Source organism: Aotus nancymaae, unplaced genomic scaffold, assembly GCF_030222135.1.
Source record: "Aotus nancymaae isolate 86718 unplaced genomic scaffold, 86718_ANA_hifiasm-v0.15.2.pri h1tg000079l, whole genome shotgun sequence".
NCBI lineage: Eukaryota > Metazoa > Chordata > Mammalia > Primates > Aotidae > Aotus > Aotus nancymaae.
This window is the reverse complement of record NW_026988494.1, coordinates 17197417-17215450: the sequence shown is the minus strand read 5'-3', so window position 1 is coordinate 17215450 and position 18034 is coordinate 17197417. Positions and strand designations below refer to the sequence as shown.

The window sequence follows — 18034 nt, the reverse complement described above, 5'->3', positions numbered from 1 at the left end:
TTTTTACAAAGTAAATGATTTTAATGTAAACTATTTATTTGTGGACCTACCCTATGAAGAGAGCACTTTCCTCCATTTCAATTCCTGCAATAAAGCACAGTTTTCAGTGTTTGAAGTTAAGCACTTTGATTTGCATTTGGAAAATTATTCATAAACTTATAGATTATGGAGTAAATCACTGAGACTAGGTGCACAAGAAATAGTAATTCCCTCTTAGCTTCAATATTTCTGATTAACCTGGATAAGTGTACTTGGTATTGGCCAAGGTGCTTGCCTCTACCTTCCCTCCATCCCCTAAGCTGTAGTCACAGTTAATTCATCATCTGATTAAGGTCATACTCCTATCTGTAAACTGATGCTATTTGGACCAGTTATTCACTATCTCTGTCACCATTACCCCTAACAAGAGAATGAAAGAGATAGAAGTGGGCCGTTTTTATTAGGACCTTCTTCAAATCTAAGCAGATGTTTATATCCATACATAAAATAAGAAATATGGATTCATGTACTCAATTGACTGTTGATTAGGATATTTGAGAGTTGGCTGCTAAGTTTTAAAAACACTTTTAGGAGTTTGTTTTGAATATATGTAGAATTTGTGATAATAAAATGGTACTAGAAAAAATATTATTTTAGTCATTTAGTAGCATCTACTTGGAGACGCTGATAATGAAAATCACCTACTATACTAAAGAATTTACTATAAAAATACCCTGCCTTTAATTTATGAATGCAGTAATTAGACCTTTCTAATTCAGCATAAATTGATAAGATTTTTACAGCATCTGAAACTGCTCTTGTTTACTGTACTTGTATAGAGAATTAGTGGAGAGAGAGTAAGGAGAACAACTAGTTCTAATGTTTGGAAATGAGAATCTTATCTCTACTTGGACAACCTTTTTACATGATTTCAACCTAACAGAAATGTGTCTTTGGAATATCACATTTATTTGTCTCCTATTGTAAGCAATGCTTGTCTGGATATCCTTGTACTTCGTATAGATCCTTAATTACTGCCTTGGTGCAAACTCCTAGAAGTTGCTTTGTTGTGTCAAAAGACACTGTTTCAGGACTTTACATGTATACTATCAAATTGTCCTCCAGAGAGGTAAGAACAACTTACCAACAGTGGAGTCTAATTCTGTGCACTAAGATTCTTTTTATAAATTATTATCATCCATTTTTTTGTTTCTCAAAACAAGTATGACTAATTGTGCCTAGCACAGTACTGTTTTCATATGTTCTGAATGTATCCTATTAAGGATAATAAGGTGGAGTCCAGCAATAAAAAGTGAATTCATGCTTTCTTTTCGTGTGTCTTTCTTTAGATGGAGTCCATTGCCTTACCTGTGCAATAATGCTTCTTAATACAGATCTACATGGCCATGTAAGTGTGAATTTGTGAAACTTAGATCCAAAATATCTCGGGCTTGTCTCTGCTTTTGTGTTCATACATGTTTATTCTTTGTCTCCCTGTTTCTCATTCTCTACATGTTTCCCATGACAAGTGAATAAAAAGAAATCTTTGAAAAAAGAAATGATTTTTAAATTTCACTTGCTAGCACAGAGAATGATTTTAAATGCATTGTCTTGGTGCCTGGAGTTGGTTTAGCAGTAATGTGTGTGTTCTGTATCTTCTTTGTCCAGTAGATGGCAGGCAGAGCTTTTGCTTGTTTTTGTTTTTTGGTTGAGAATTACAGTTGATATATAATGATGGAGAGAATATAAGTTAGCTCTGAAAATATGAATTGTTTTCACTACATACAATAGTGAGTCGAATAACTCAGCCTTTCTTAGGCTCCTCAGCTCACCTAGTCTTTTACTAGTTGAAATATTAAAATAACCTAATTACCTTCTCATTATCTACTTAAGATAGAAGATAGAATTTTAAATTTTATAGTTATATATAAACTTTCAATTTTCGTAGAAGTAGAATTTTAGCATTTACTCAAACTCTTCATAATAGATACAATTAGAATATTTTCATTAAATGCAGATTAATCTGTATTTATTTAGAGCAAAAATTGCTTCATAGTCCCAGGTTCCTTTATTTTGAAGAGAAAAATGCGTGTCTGCGTAGATCATATTATCCCGTGATTTGCCATAATATATCTTACAATTTAAAGAATTGATACTTAGGTATTTGTTCTGCTAGTCACATAATTCTCTTTTTTGGAAAAATGTAGTGTTGCCTTTTAAGAAAAGCACAATAGAGCTGTATGGGACCATTAAGTTGGACTAGCTGTTTTAAGAGGAAGGGGTTCACAGGTAAAAGGGTTCCACCACCAGAAAGTAAAGAGGAGAGATAGTGACAGAATCCTAATTTTAACACCATTTTAACACATCTCAAAATGCTCAATTAGAAAGTTCCTTTTGCCATTTATAAGAGGTGAATTTAGGATCACTTAGTGACTTGTCAACATATGTACCATGTCTCCAGAAATCATACAGATTAGAAGAACATAGGTATTTTCAGGAAGCATTCTTGGGCAATAGCACTAGTAATACATCATGTGGAAATGCAGGCATTTCACAGTGTGAACCTTGACATGAGTACCAGTCTAACATCATCCGGCTTGTTAAGTGGATGGCCAGTCAGTGGATTGTCCTGACCACTCTTTTCCTGTTACTGACCAAGCAAGTTTTCGCTGCTTCATCAGCCCATTTGGTGGTAGCATTTGCATTCAGCACCCATCTTTTCCTTAACCTTTCTGGCCAAAGGAGATAATTTTGAGCGTGTTTGGCCACATGTAACATTGATCCAAGTCAGTGATCACCAGCATGAGGAATTCTCTTCACATCAGATATTTTGAGATTCCATCAACATGTAAGAGTTGTACATTTAGCATGTGTTAACTGAGAAAATGTTTAATTATGGGAGGAAAACAATTCAGTAATATTGCAATTTCCGTTTAAAGGTTGCAGATCTCTTAGAGTGTTTGTCAGATTTTTGGTGATTTATTTCTACTAAATCCTAGATTGCATTTTTGAAAAGCTAATATAGCTTTAATACTTTTACATAAGCATGTATCTTAATCATAATAACTTGAAATGTAGAAACCAATTAAGGTGTTATTTTTTATTCCGCTATCTCAGCCTGCTTAATGTCTAGATAAGCTGTGGACACCCTAGTGTCAGTAGCTGTTGGTTCAGAATCACAAATCTAGGGTGCCCTTCTTCAGACTTAGAAGAAATTATAAGGAGATTAGATGGAGCATCATGCTTCTTCTTGGCGACTGGGATGGAAGAGAGTTTATATAAATTAACGTTTTAATACTAGCTTGAGTTAGGCCATTACAGATAATTAGCAATTGGCAACAGTAGCAAAATTTTCTCCTACTGATAGGAGAGGGAGAAAATTATCAATAACAGTGAATCAATCTCTGTCATATTCAGGATCATGTTTTTGGTCATAAGTAGTTCTCTGCTTTGTTTTAAAAAATGTGTGCGATATACTTGGGATTGTCTGTTTAGGTTTTATGTATTAGTTTTCTGTAATGCATGCTGTTACAAGTGTGTTGAATGTATAGTAGCTATTCTAAGAACTAACCATGTAAAAATGTGTTTCTTCTATCTTTCTCCTCTGGATTCATTTTAAAAATAAATTTTTCTTCTAGGTGGTAAGTTTTTAATCCATAATTGTGGATGTAGCTTCTCTTGCATCATGATTGCCTGATTTTTTTGTTGTTGTTTTAGTGTCTATTTGACTTATTAGCATGGCCACTATGAAATTGAATCAGTCAGATGATGAAATGAATTATTTCTACTGTTCTGCTCCTTTTCACCTTCTCCTTAATGCTCTGCTACCTAGACTGTCACCACCCATTACTTAAACCAATGCCAGAATAATCTTCATGGGGAGTAAACTAATAAACCATTTTTCTTTTTTTCCTTACCATTGTTGTCACTAAGAAGTGCCAAGACCAGCTTGTCCTTACATGCTTTCTATAAGGGAAGGCTAACTCCCCTACTAGGAGATTAACTTGTTTTGGCTGTTCTTTGTGAACCTTTCCTTTATTCTAAGGAATGATGTACTGAAAATGCATTGATAAGGGCCTTGGTTTGGCCTGCTAATTTCCTTACTAATAAAATAATGGAATGTATGCTAATATTATACTTACGAATGGCTAATGTGACATGTTGAAATGCCTTTTTCTAATTTTCACCTTTAACAAACATATATAGTGTGTGTGTGCCTCCTCCTTTCCATACTCAGTGCTATTTGGGTAAGGATCAGAAGTGAATGAGATAGTGTTCATGGAGCCAAATATCCGCTCTGATGGTGTTGGCTAGGCTGACCTCATTAGTCAGGTTTGACGAAGACATGGTAGCAGATTGCTGAAGTGCTAAGATGGGAAAACACTGGGGAGGTGTTTTAATTTCATGATGGATTGTATTAAACCTCTCTAATTAGGCTAGGGGAAAAAGACAACCTGAAGTATATACAATATTTGGGAAGAGAAATTCAGTAGCTGCTTTTAAAAAATGTGACTGATTTATTATTTTCCTAGCAATAGTATCAACTTGCTTTTACTTGTCTACAAGTAGTTTATTCTCTTAGATTAAATATTTTATCATTGTAGTCATGTGGCAAATTTACTACATAATTTATTTTATTTTTGAAATGCCTCTTTATCTACAAAATATATATATAAATTAAACTTCTATACATACTGATACATTTCTCTTAAACTCTAGAGTTTATCTTTCTTTGCTATAATGGAACTAAGTTGTATTGAATATTGTTTGAACTATCAGCAAGGGAAGAGTTGAAAGTTTTGCTTAAACCTTGTTAGAAATGGCATGAATAATATTTAACATGTTAGAATAAGTTTATATGTATTCTTTTTCTGGACAGATCTTCAAATGTGTTGTGTACGCTACAACTAACTAGCTCACTTGTACTTCAGTCATAGATGAGTCAGGTTCCAACCATCCTGGCAGGATTATCACCCAGGGCTGGTGTTCTAAGGTGGTAGGAAAGTTAAGTATAGAATTACAGAGCAGTGAGGAGTGAGGTAGATTAGAGCATAGTCAGTTGGCCAGTTTTACAACTAGAGAGTCATAAGAGATACACAAGTCAGTGTCTGGCCAAGGTCAGGCTGTGGTAAGAAGCAGTAGTAGGTAGTAGCCAGGGTATTATTTATAATACGATTTTTTTTTTTTTTTTTTTTTTTTTTTTTTTTACAAAATCTGCCTTTCAACATCAAGGCTTGAGATTTTCAGTTGCAGTTTTATCCAGCATCCCTCTGTTCTCCAGTATTGGCAGGAGCCAGCCTACCAGGTACAATTGTACAAGAGCCTGGGTGTGGTTCTTAGAAGTGGCTCTATCTCAGACTGACCTCCCACATATACTTTGCCCTTGGCATACTCAGAGCATGTTAAGTATCATGTCCTGTGGTCTGAGTTTAATGTATGAGGCAGGACCTTGCTAATGTTTTTAGTGTTGGGTAATAAGTTTGATAAAGGCTAAAACCATAGCTAGTACAACATACTGGTAGGGAGAAGAAAAAAATCAAAGAAGAAAGTGTATAGGTTTTGTAACAGAATAGTGTTTTCAAAAAAATATGTGGAGTCAGTTTGAGATAGATTATAGATTTCATTGTTTCTTTTCCAATCTGTAAACAGAATCTTAAATACTAGATAAATATTTGGTTTATTATCAGTAGTGGAAAATGACTATTATAAAAATTGTTTTAAAAATTTAATGCTTTTAATCTTTCATACTGTGCTCTTTTATATTTTCACTCTCAAAAGCATCACAGACCTCCATGAAGTTGATGAACTTCATTGAGTTAATCTCCTCAAGAACGCCCTGCATCTGTAATGATCACTACTGTAACTGGCAGCTACCTTAAGTACATTTGCATGCTGTACTCTCATCCTCCTGCAGGATATCTTCCCCGTAAATACCTCTTCTGTCTGTGTTTCCCTGTATCTGTGATGCCCTTTGCCATGAAAACTATTCTTGTCATTCAGTTTTCTCTCTGAGCTTTTCCCTGTTGTAGATTCCAGCCATGGTCATAATTTCTATTATGCCAGCAGTGCCTCCTCCCTTTGAGTCATCTTTCCCACCTCCTTGGTGTCATATCTGTCTTGTCATTCCTGTTTTTTCCCCTAAATTATTATTTACAAAGACCTTTTTATTTCTAACATTTAAAGTTAGAGGTACATGTGCAGGATGTGCAGGTTTGTCACATAGGTAAACATATGCCAATGTGGTTTGCTACATAGGTTATTCCATCACCCAGGTATTAAGCCCAACATCCATTAACTATTCTTCCTGATGTTCTCAGTCCTCCCACTCTCCACTCTCTGACAGGCCTTAGTGTGAGTTGTTCTGCCCGTGTGTCTATGTGTTCTCATCCTTCAGCTCCCACTAGTAAGTGAGAACACGTGGTAATTGGTTTTCTGTTCCTGCCTTAGCTTACTAAGTATAATGGCCTTGGGCTCCATCTATGTCCCTGCAAAGGACATAATCTCATTCCTTTTTGTGGGTCTATAGTATTTCATGGTGTATATGTATCACATTTTCTTTATCCAGTCATTGATGAGCATTTAGGGTGATTCCATGTCTTAGCTGTGGTAAACAGTGCTGCAGTGAACATATGCGTGAATGTGTCTTTAAAACAGAATGATTTTTGTTCCTTTGAGTTTCTATCCAATAATGGGATTGCTGGGTCAAATGGTATTTCTGGTTCTAGGTCTTTGAGGAATTACCACACTGTCTTCCACAATGATTGAACTAATTTACACTCCCACCAACAGTGTAAAAGCATTCCTTTTTCTCCACAACCTTACCAGCATCTGTTGTTTTTTTGACTTTTTAATAATATAGCCATTATGACTGGTGTGAGATTGTGGTTTTGATTTGCAATATTGATCAGTGATATTGAGGTTTTTCATGTTTCCTGGCCACACATAGGTCTTTTGAGAAGTGTCCGTTTATGTCCTTTGCCCACTTTTTAATGGGATTGTTTTTCCTTATAACTTTATTCATTTTAGGTGCTGGATGTTAGACCATTGTCAGTTGGATAAATTATTCAGTTTTTCTTCCATTCTGTAGGTTGTCTGTTTGCTCTGATAGTTTCTTTTGCTGTGCAGAAGCTCTTTAGTTTAATTAGATCCCTTTTGTCAATTTTTGCTTTTGTTGCAATTGCTTTTGACATCTTCGTCATGAAATTTTTGCCCATCCCTGTGTCCAGAATGGTATTGCCTAGGTTTTCTGCTAGGGTTTTTATGGTTTGGGGTTTCACATCTAAGTCTTAAATCCATCTTGAGTCAATTTTTGTATACGGTATAAGGCAAGAATCCAGTTGCAGTTTTCTGCCTATGGCTAGCCATTTTCTCCAGCACCATTTATTAAATAAGGAATCCTTTCCCCATTGCTTGTTTTTGTCAGGTTTGCTGAAGATCAGATGGTTGTAGGCATGTGGTCTTAATTCTGGCTTCTATATTCTGTCCATTGGTCTGTGTGTTCATTCTTGTACCAGTACCATGCTGTTTGGGTTATGATAGCCCTCTAGTACAGTTTGAAGTCAGATAGCATGATGCCTCCAGCTTTCTTCTTTTTGCCTAGGATTGCCTTGTCTGTCTGGGTTCTTCTTTGGTTCCAAATGAATTTTAAACTAGTTTTTTCTAATAATGTGAATAATGTCAATGGTAATTTAATGGGAATAGCATTGAATCTATAAATTACTTTGGGTAATAGGACCATTTTCATGATACTGATTCTTCTAATCTTCTATGAGCATGGTATGTTTTTCCATTTGTTTGTGTCACCTCTGATTTTTTTGAGCAGTGGTATGTAGTTCTTGAAGAGGTCCTTCACTTCCCTGGTTAGCTGTATTTCTAGGTATTTTATTCTTTTTGTGGAAATTATGAATGGGAGTTCACTCATGATTTGGCTCTCAACTTGACTTGTGTTGGTGTATAGGAATGCTAGCAGTTTTTGCACATTTATCTTTGTATGCTGAGACTTCGCCAAGGTCGCTAATCAGCTTGAGAAGCTGTTGGTCTATCTTTTCACCTGACTTGGGGCTTCCAAATCACAGTGGCCCTGAGGTTGTCATCCCTGGAGCTTCTCAGTGGTCCTAAAAGTTCACTGAAGAATCAGGCCTAGATGTCACAGTTATAGAGGGTTTCTAGTGGGGCCTGGTGTTTATTTTCACCAATACTATCCCTGTCTCCACAATAAGGATATAGGGAATAGCCTGAGAACCTAACCGTTAGCTGTTGAAATGTTTTTATAGAAAGATGTCATGATCTAAAAATGTTTAATTGTAAAATGAACTTCAGAATCTAATTTACTGTCATACTGCCAATGGTCTAGACTTTAAAAGGAATCCTTATCTATGTATACCATAGTTTCATCATGCACTAGTCAATTGTGTTGGATTCTATGACCTCTCAGAATGGAAGCCTTCTTTCCTTTTTTCTGTCCTCTGTTCCTTCACCTGTCCCCTTTCCCAGCCCTCTAGGCTCCCACTTTTGGTAGTTTTGCTTTTCTTAGAACAGGTTTATATGTGGAAAATACCTCAGGATAGCTTTAATCAGTTATGTCAGTGGGGCTCACTGAGGGACTTCAGATTATTTAACTTATACATTATTCAGTCACTACCTATCTTTTCTTCTTACCATTGTAAGCTTTTTACATTGGCACAGTTCTATTACAGAAGGTGATCGAGGAAAGCAGGTCAAATTCTAAGTCAGTTTCACTCTTTCTTACTTCCTGCAAATCGATTGTGGAGGAAGGAGCAAGGAGTGAGGATGAGGGTGGCTGAAGCCCTGACTCTTCCTTCCAATCCTGCTGCTTACTTTAATGCCTGCCCTGCTATAGCAATCAAGTTAAAAATAGTTTGATAGTCTTCGTAATTTGATAGTGAGTTAGGTGTGTTTATTTCCTCAAATTTTAGAGAAAGTGCTTTCTATCAAATATCAATAGAAATCTGATATTCCGATATTCTCAAACTTCTTGCCCCCAGAATAGTTTTATACTCTGAAAATTTTTGAGAACTCCCCAAATCTTTTGTTTTTATATTAATATTTAACAGAAACTAAAACTGATAAGATTTTAAAATTGTATTAATCTTTAAAAACCCATTAAGTGAATAACACATTTATGAACAATAGTTATACTTTCCTAATTGAGAAATATATTAAAGAATAGCACTTAAAATTTTTGCTAATCTTTTTGTATTTGGCTTAGTAAAAGATGGCTAGATTCTCATATCTGTTTTTGCTTATAATCAGTTGCAGTGTATCAGAAGTCATGTATCTCCTAGAAAACTCTATATTTGAGAGAGAAGGGGAAAAAATGTTTTTAACGTTACTATAAAAATAGGGTTGACCTCATGGACATCTGGAACAGTATCTCTGAAACACTTTGAGAACCACTGTGCTGAAGTACTATTTTTAGTTCCTTTTTTTTCTTTTTGACACTGGTTCCTTTTTCAAAGTCAGGATGTTATGGGGCAGGTGGGAAAAGTCCCAGCGACATGTGAGATATTCCTAAATGTTGAGCTTTTAGCATTTAAATGAGCTCTGTGATTAGGTTTATAAAAGAGCACACTAAATATCCACTTTAGTCCTGGTTTGAAAATTTACAAAGGGTCCTGCTTTGCCCACCAATCATATATTTAAAAAGAAATGGACACCTGAGGGCAGCATGACATAATCAAACTTATTTGATAGCGAAGCATACAAAATAAAAGCAAAACAGAAGCTTTCAGCGGAGCTACATAACTGAAGTAATTACCAAATCGGTAGTATGCCTTTCCACCATTTATTGTAACATGTTGGAGGAGGTGGAATTGTCATATGGGAGAGTATGCCTGCTGTGTTTTTAATATCCTGAGATGTATGAAGCCAGATTTTTCCAGTGGATGATGAGGGCTTTTGGTTTCTCGGAAAGCACGTTTTCCACAGAGCTTCCAGACCTGACACTATTAAAAATGAAGAATTTTAGGATCATTATGCCTAATTCTTCAGCCTCTGGATCAGAGTAGATGCTGTGGCCCACTTTCCTAGTGAATACCTGATTGAGACAACTGGCCTATTCACAGCTCTCCTAGGGCTGATTTTAAGTTAGGCAATGGTCAGAGCTTTGTAGAAGGTTACATTCCCCAGATTGCCAGAGATGGCATGCTCGAAGACTCGGTTACCTGGATGCTGACTTTAGGGCTGAAGCTTGTATATGGTTTCTAGCTGCTCCTGATATGAATGAAATTCGACATCTTTACTTTCCCTTTTGCTCTCATTATGACTGCGGAAGTTGGGAGCTGCTTCTCTGTTATGGTGGGGTGGGGGGGGGGAAGTGCCCTTTATTTCAGCAAAAGGAAAAACTGCGTTTGGAGAATAGAATACATCAGGATGCCTAACCTGTTTGCTTGCTCACTCACAATGTTGTCCTCAATGCCAATACCACTTCCTTCCGGTTTTCCTTAAGACAAGGGAGAGACAGATTATGTCTCATAGGCAAAATCCATCTGGGGCTTGTTTCTGTAAATCAGTGTTATTGGAAATAGCCATACCCAGTTGTTTACATCTTCACACCAATTACAGCGTTGAATAGTTGTAACAGAATATTTGATTTGCAAAGTTTAAAATATTTACTCTCTGGTCCTTTATAGAAATTTACAGAATCTGTCTGTTTTAGACTCTTGCCCTAAGTTCATGAAACCTGCTAGAGCTTGGACACTTGCTTCCCAAAACTCCTTACTAAAAATTCTCTATAGGAATCTGTTAAACATATCAAGGATAAGTTTTTCCTGAAATGATAAATTTATCTTTAAACAAATGCAAATAGATAAAACTTTTTTTCATAAGAAAACATTTGAAAATGGTAATATTGTCAATGTAGAAAACAGCCTCAAGTTGTCGGGGGATGATGTAAGCCCCTGATACGTAGAGTATTTTGAATTTTGATTAATATTTTCTCCCATTAAGGATGATACCTTGATTAGCTAAATATTTAAAATTTGGGTCTGCCTAGAATTTGGGGATTCCAAATAGAATTCTTGTGTTTTTTTTTTTTAATTTTCCATTTTGTTACCTGTTTTGTTAGTTGATGTTTTTTAAGTTTGATTAAAATGTCTACTGATTTTATAATGATCCAGAGCTTCATCTTCAGTTGCATCTGTTTTGATAGGAAATGTATTGATTTCAAGGTACCATTTCTGTGCTTCTCAATGCATCAAGAGGCCTTTTCAAATCTCCACGCTTTATTGATTTAATGGGAAGGAATTTAGAATATGAGAAAGTACTATGAAAGTAATTTCTTGGCACACAACTAGTCAACATTTCTTTCAGAGCAGGACTACTTTAATGCAAAGTTATCCAAAACTAATTTGGGAAGGAAATGAATGGAACTATGACAGTATATGAGCTTCTCTGGGATACTTATGAATCCTTGAGATACAAAATCGCTGATTACAATTCGCTTTATTTGGTGGATGGTGTTTGCCTGAGTATTTTAAAACAATTGATACAGCTTGGTACATGACAAGGATTAAAAAATCCAGACATCGTAACAAGTATTTCTTGATGACAAAGACTTTATTTTACTTTTACTCCCTATGGAATTGGTATAAAGGCCTGAGGGGAAGGAAGGTGTTTAAATGGGTGCCAGTAAGCAGAAAAATGGACTGATCTGACACCTCACCTTTTGTTACTAATAATTCTTACCTAGAAGAATTATCAATGAGTCAGAGGAGCACAATAAACAGATATAAGCAACTTCAGCTAATCAAACACTCAAGAAGTTGTTGGACATTTTTAACACATAGAAAACCACATCTCTTGGTTATCTTTATTCTCTGCATTAGTAAGGAAAATTAAGGCACAGTCTATTGGTTGATTGCTCTAATACTTGCTTACTAGGTAGGACTCCATGTATTTGAATTGGCTTTTGTTGGTCTGAATCTATATATCCATTTTGCCCACTTAACTGCTATTTTCCTAATGGCTGTTTCAAAGTCCACATGAGTCAAATTGGTATCTTTATGCTGACACAGATAATGGTATGGTCACTGCTGAAATTGGACATAAGGCAGTACCTAATAAGCAATTAAGGTAAATCTGAATTTAGGATGAAATATTATTTCATAGACCAAAATAGCATCATGGACTTTACTGTTTTATAATGTTATAAAATATGACAGTTATTACTTAAATGATTTTTTAATTTATTCCTTAAAGTAGAAATTAATAGTGTCCTGAAAAAACACTTTTGACTCTATAGCCTTTGAATATCTTGTTCATGAATCTCCCAAAATCTTTTTAAAAATAATATTTCTTGTTCAAGTTTAAAGTTGGAAATGTTTTATTGTAAGTGTAAGTATAGGCATATCATTTTATTGTCCTTTGCTTTATTACACTTTGCAATTACTGAACATTTTTCCTAACAAAGCGAAGGTTCATGGCAACCCTGTGTCAAGCGAGTCTATCAGTGCCATTTTTCAGTGAACCATCTCCATGTAAGATGGCATACTTACTTGATAAATGCATATGTTTTGACTGTGCCAAAGACTGGCCATTCCCCCAACATTCTCTCCTCAGGCCTCTCTATTCCCTGAGACACGAAAGTATTGAAATTAGGCCATTTAATAGCCCTAGAATAGCCTCTAAGTGTTCAAGTAAAAGGAAGAGTTGCATATCTCTGACTTTAAGTCAAAACCTGAAATATTAAGTTTACCGAGGCTGAGATAAGCCAGATGCTAGGCCTCTTGCACCAAACAGTTAATAAAGTTGTAATGCAAAAGAAAAGTTCTTGAAGGAGATTAAAAGTGCCCATTCCAGTGAACACAAGAATAAGAAAGCAAAACAACCTTATTGCTGAAATAGATATAGTAAGTTTTAGTGGTGTAGATAGGGTATCCAACCAGCCACAGCATTGCCTTACACCAAAACCTAATCCAGAGCAAGGCCCTGAGTCTCTTCAGTTCTATTGAGAGACATGAGGAAGAAGCAGAAGAAAAGTTGGAAGCTAACAGAACTTGGTTCATGAAGTTTTAGGAAAGAAGCAGTCTTCATAACATAAAATGCTTGGTGAGGCAGCCAATAGCTATTGGCTTGGCTCAGATTCTGTATCAACATTTTGTAATAAGACTCCATTCATCAAGGTGATGTAACACTTCTAATCAGTATAAGCACCTGCAATATTGTGATAAATAAGAAATATACATTTGGTCTCTGTTCCTGGTTATTGAAATGGACCACCTGAAACCCTTTGAGATAAGGGCACTAGAAGAATCTTTTGTTTTAACATTTATGTGGTGTTTGACCCCGGCTCCTGACACAGAGCTCCGAAGACCTTTTCAATTTCCTGAGTGACAGGAGTTCTGACACAGAGCTCCTAAATGCCTTGGATGAGTGATAGGAACATGGTTTATTCTAATGAGGCAAGCCTTGGTGAGCTTCTAGATAAGCTAAGCATGGGGACAGGTTGTCAGGGGAAACAACCATGTGATTAGAGGTTGGGAATTTTCAGTCTCCCCTCCTTCTTCACATACCCCACCTCCAGGGAGCAAGTATAGGCTGAAGGTTTAGTTGATAGCAATGGTCAGTGATTTAATCAGCCATTCCTGTGTTATAAAGCCTCAGTTAAAACCCAAAGTACGGGGTTTGTTTTGGAGAGCTTCCAGGTTGGCGGGTACATCTATATACTTGGAAGGTGGGCATCCCAACATCACAGGGACAGAGCCCCAACACTGAGGACCTTTTCAGACCTCACTCCATGTATCTCTTGATCTCACTGTTCATCTTTATCCTTTGCAATGTCTTTTGTATTAAAGGCATAAATATTTTCCTGACTTCTGTGAGCCATCCTAGTAAATTAAACCCAGATAGGAGATCATGCAAACCCCCATTTATAGCTGATTGGTCAGAAGCCTAATTGACAATCCACTGCTACCAATTGACATCTGAAACTTGGGGTGGTCTTGTAGGATTGAGCCCTTAACCTGTGTGATCTCAGGATATTAGCAGATACATAGTATTATAATTGAATTATGAAACACCCAACTGGTGTCTGCTGGAGAACTGGTTGTGTATGTGGAGAAGATACCCCCACATATTTCAATGACTTTTGTGTTGAGTGGTATGTGAGAGTAGGGAAAAGGTTTTACTCTTTCTGAGCACAAAATAAGCCATGAAAGAACAATGGACAGAATTAGAGGGAGAAATAGTTCAACAGTAATATTGAGAAATTAATACCATACATTAAATAATGCTTGGAATCACCACACAGGATATCAACAAGGAAATAGACTTGAACAACATAAAATGCTAACTAGATCTAACAGTTATCTAACAATAGGAGAGTATTCTCTAAAGTATACTTGGAATATTCTCAAGGATAGGACAAAAATTCTCGAAAAAGGATTGAAAACATACAAAACATGTTTCTAGACACAATAGAATGATATTAAAAGTCAATTAAAAAAGGACATTTATAGAAGTTATACAATATACTGCTAAATAACTGATGAGTAAAAAAGCAAAAAGAAATTTACAAGGGGAACTAAAAGATTGTGGTGAAAATGAAGATATGTTGGCTGGTTGCAATGGCTTGCTCCAGCACTTTGGAAGGCCAAGGCAAGTGGATCACTTTAGATCAGGAGTTCGAGACCAGCCTGGCCAACATGGTGAAATGCCGTCTGTACTTCAAAATACAAAAAATTAGCCAGGCATGGTAGCTGATGTGGGAGAATCACTTGAGCCCAGTAGACTGAGATTGCAGTGAGCTGAGATCGTGCCACTGCACTCCAGGCTGAGCAACAGAGTCAACAACAACAACAAAAAATGAAACACATAAAAAATTTATGATATACAGCTGAAGCATTACTGAATTGCCAATTTATTGTTCTAAATGGCTGTATTCTAAAAAACTCTCAAATCGACAATCTAACCTGAAAGAAACAAAAGAAAAGCAAACTCAATCCAAAGAAAGGAAAGACCAATCAGAGCAAAGATGAATGAAGTAGAGAATAGAAACATGATAGAGAAAAAGTAATGAAATCAGAAGCTTATTTTTTGAAAGATCAGTAACTGACACAAGTTTGGTTAGATTGACCATGAATAAAAGAATCCTCAACTTAATAAAATCAGTAATGAGAGGACATTACTATTGGCCTTATGGAAATAAGTATTGTAAGTGAATATTGTCAACAGCTATATATCAACAAATTCTTAAAAAGATAAAAACTACTGAAACTCAAGAGGAAACAAATTCTGAATAGATCCTGAGCAAGTGAAGAGTTTAGTAATCAAAAATTTCCTACAAAGAAAAACCCAAGATCAAATGACTTTACTTCAGAATTGTATCAACATTTAAAGAAGTTTTAAAAATCAATTTTTTACACCCTGCAGAAAAAAAGGAACACTTCTCAAATAGTTCTGTGGGGGCACTATTACCCTGATACCCAAATGAGACAAATCATAAAAATATCCCTTAAGAATATTTCTTGCATTTCAAAATAAACCTAATTCCACAAAATATAAAAAGAATTATATAGCATGACCAAGTGAGACTGCCACTGACCTGCCTACACCTATGTGCCACCCACCTGCATGCCACTTGGAGGTTTGGCAATGGCCACTAGGCCACTTCTACCCCTACTACTGGCACTCGAAGTTACAGCTTGGGGCCCCAAGTTAGCTTTCTGCTGCTGTTGCAGCCACAGACATATGCATACCACCTAAGGGCCTGAGGACCCATTCACTCAGCCCATTGTTGCCACTGCCAGCACACAGACAATCCACTTGAAGGCCAAGGATTGGCTCACCTGGCTTGCTTTTAACAATATCCACATATGTTGACCAGGGATTCAAAGGCTTGCGTATCCATTCCACAGTTGCCATCACTGTTGCCTAAGAACTGGCCTGCCTGGTGTCCCTGTCACTAGTAAAGCCTCACTACAGCCTTTACTAAGAGCTGCAGCTTTATCCACTGAGGAACTCATAGACACCACTGATGCTAAATATAGCCAAAGAAATCATATTGAGACTGCACTGCTTCTCCCACCCAGAATCAAAGCCAAAACGCCTTACCCAAACAACACTATAGATAGCTCTATAGAAAAAAAATATTTCCCTTCAAAACCCAATCCATAGAGTTGGATGAAGCAAATGTTACACCAGATGCATGGATATAAATGTAAGGACGCAAGAAACGTGAGAAAGCAAGGAAGTATGAAACCTTCAAGGGAGCACAATAATTCTCCAGCAACAGATGCCAACATAAAACAAATCTATTACATACCTGATAATGAATTCAAAATAATATTTCTGAAAATCCAGGTACTACAGAAAACAGATGAACAATGCAAAAAATCAGTTTACAATCTGAATGAGAAATTCAATGAAGATGTCAGAAAAAAATAAAATAGAAATCCTGAAACTGAAGAATTCAAAGAGTGAAATGAAAAATACAGTCATGAGCTTCAACAGCAGACTCTGGATCAAGCAGAAGAATTTCTAAACTTGAAGACAAGTCTTCTGAAATAACCCGAGCAAATAAAATTTTTTAAAAAAATAAAAATGAAGAAAGCTTATGTAGCACATAAAGTGACAAAATATTGGTATTTTGTTTTCCTGAAAGAGAACAGATGGGTAAGTGCATAGAAAACCTATTTAATGAAATAATAGGTGATGAAAGCTTCTCAAGTCTTGTAAGAAATACAGACATCTAGATATAGGAAGCTCAAAGACCTTCAAATATATTCTACCCAAAAAGGTCTTTTCCATGCCACTTGATAGTCAAACTGTTAATAGTTCAAGAAAAAGAGAATTCTAAATACAGCAAAGGGGTCAAATCACATATGAGTATCCCCATCACAGTGATGGCAAGTCTCTTAGCAGAAACCTTACAGGCCATGTTCCATGGTGGAACGGTCTATACAGTTCTTTCTGCAAAGTTCAAGGAAGGTGAGAGGCCAAAGAAAGAGGCTGACAAATTCAGTTCCTTAGAAACGTTTAATAGGGACTTAGGAACATTTAATAGGGATTATGTCTTGGGAGGAATTGAGACAAAGATAGTGGATCCCTGTGCCTTTACTCCCAAGACCCAGTACTTATATGCCATAGAGAAAGGGTATGCATGTGTCAGAAGGGATGTGTATAGGACAACTGCTTAAGGGCTTTGTTTATAGCAAGTATAATAACATTTAGATTGTTTTGACCTAGGAATAGGATTTATGGTAAGTACATGCTCTTAAACAAGGAAAAATAAACTGGAAATCTTAGAGGCCTTCTTGGAACTGGAGCTAATGAGAAGTCAGTATGGTGGATGGAATTGCTTTGGCCACTACAGTCCAGGAGAAAATGAAATGATAAATACAAAGTGGTGAAAGACAAAGAAAAAAAAACCTGCAGCCAAGAAGTTTATACCTAGGGAAGATATCAAAAATGAATGAGAATAAATGCTTTCCAAAGCAAAGAAAAATTGGAATTCATCACCACTCTACTGGCCCTACAAAAAGTGCTCAAGGGAGCCCTGTATTTAGAAGATAAAGCATGATATGTGATCAAAATACATAAAAATATGTAACTCACTAATAGAGCAGATACCTAAAAAGATAAAGGAGTCAAATGTTACTACTACAGAAAACCACCAAACTGCAATGTTAAGAGGAGAACAGGATAAGAAGATACACAAAACCAAAAAATAATTCACAAAATGAAAGGAATAAGTTCTGAATAATAACCTTGAATGTAAGCAGATTAAATTCCCCACTTCAAAAATATAGATTGGCTGAATAGAAAAACAAAAAAAATGACTTAACTATGTACTGCTTATAAAAAACTCACTTCATTGGTAAAGACACATAGACTCAAAGTGAAGGAATGGAAAAATGGTAATCTATGTAAACAGAAACCAAAAGCAAGCAGGAATAGCTACATTAATATCAGATAAAACAGACTTAAAGTCAAGAGGTATAAATGTGGCAAAGAAGGTAATTCTACAATGGGAGAGGGATCAATGCAGCAAGAAGATACAACAATTCTGAATATATATGCACCCAACATTGGAGCA

The 18034-nt window shown here is 36.1% G+C and overlaps 1 protein-coding gene across 11 annotated transcripts in view; it reads left to right on the top strand.

The window, feature by feature from the left end:
• PSD3 (pleckstrin and Sec7 domain containing 3) overlaps positions 1–18034 on the top strand; it is a 674493-nt gene that overhangs the window by 415842 nt on the left and 240617 nt on the right. For all 11 annotated transcript variants that reach the window (XM_064368706.1, XM_012435239.3, XM_064368707.1 and 8 more), the window contains one exon: positions 1329–1387. In XM_064368706.1, coding sequence (XP_064224776.1) covers positions 1329–1387 — 59 coding nt within the window. The remainder of the gene's footprint in view (positions 1–1328; positions 1388–18034) is intronic.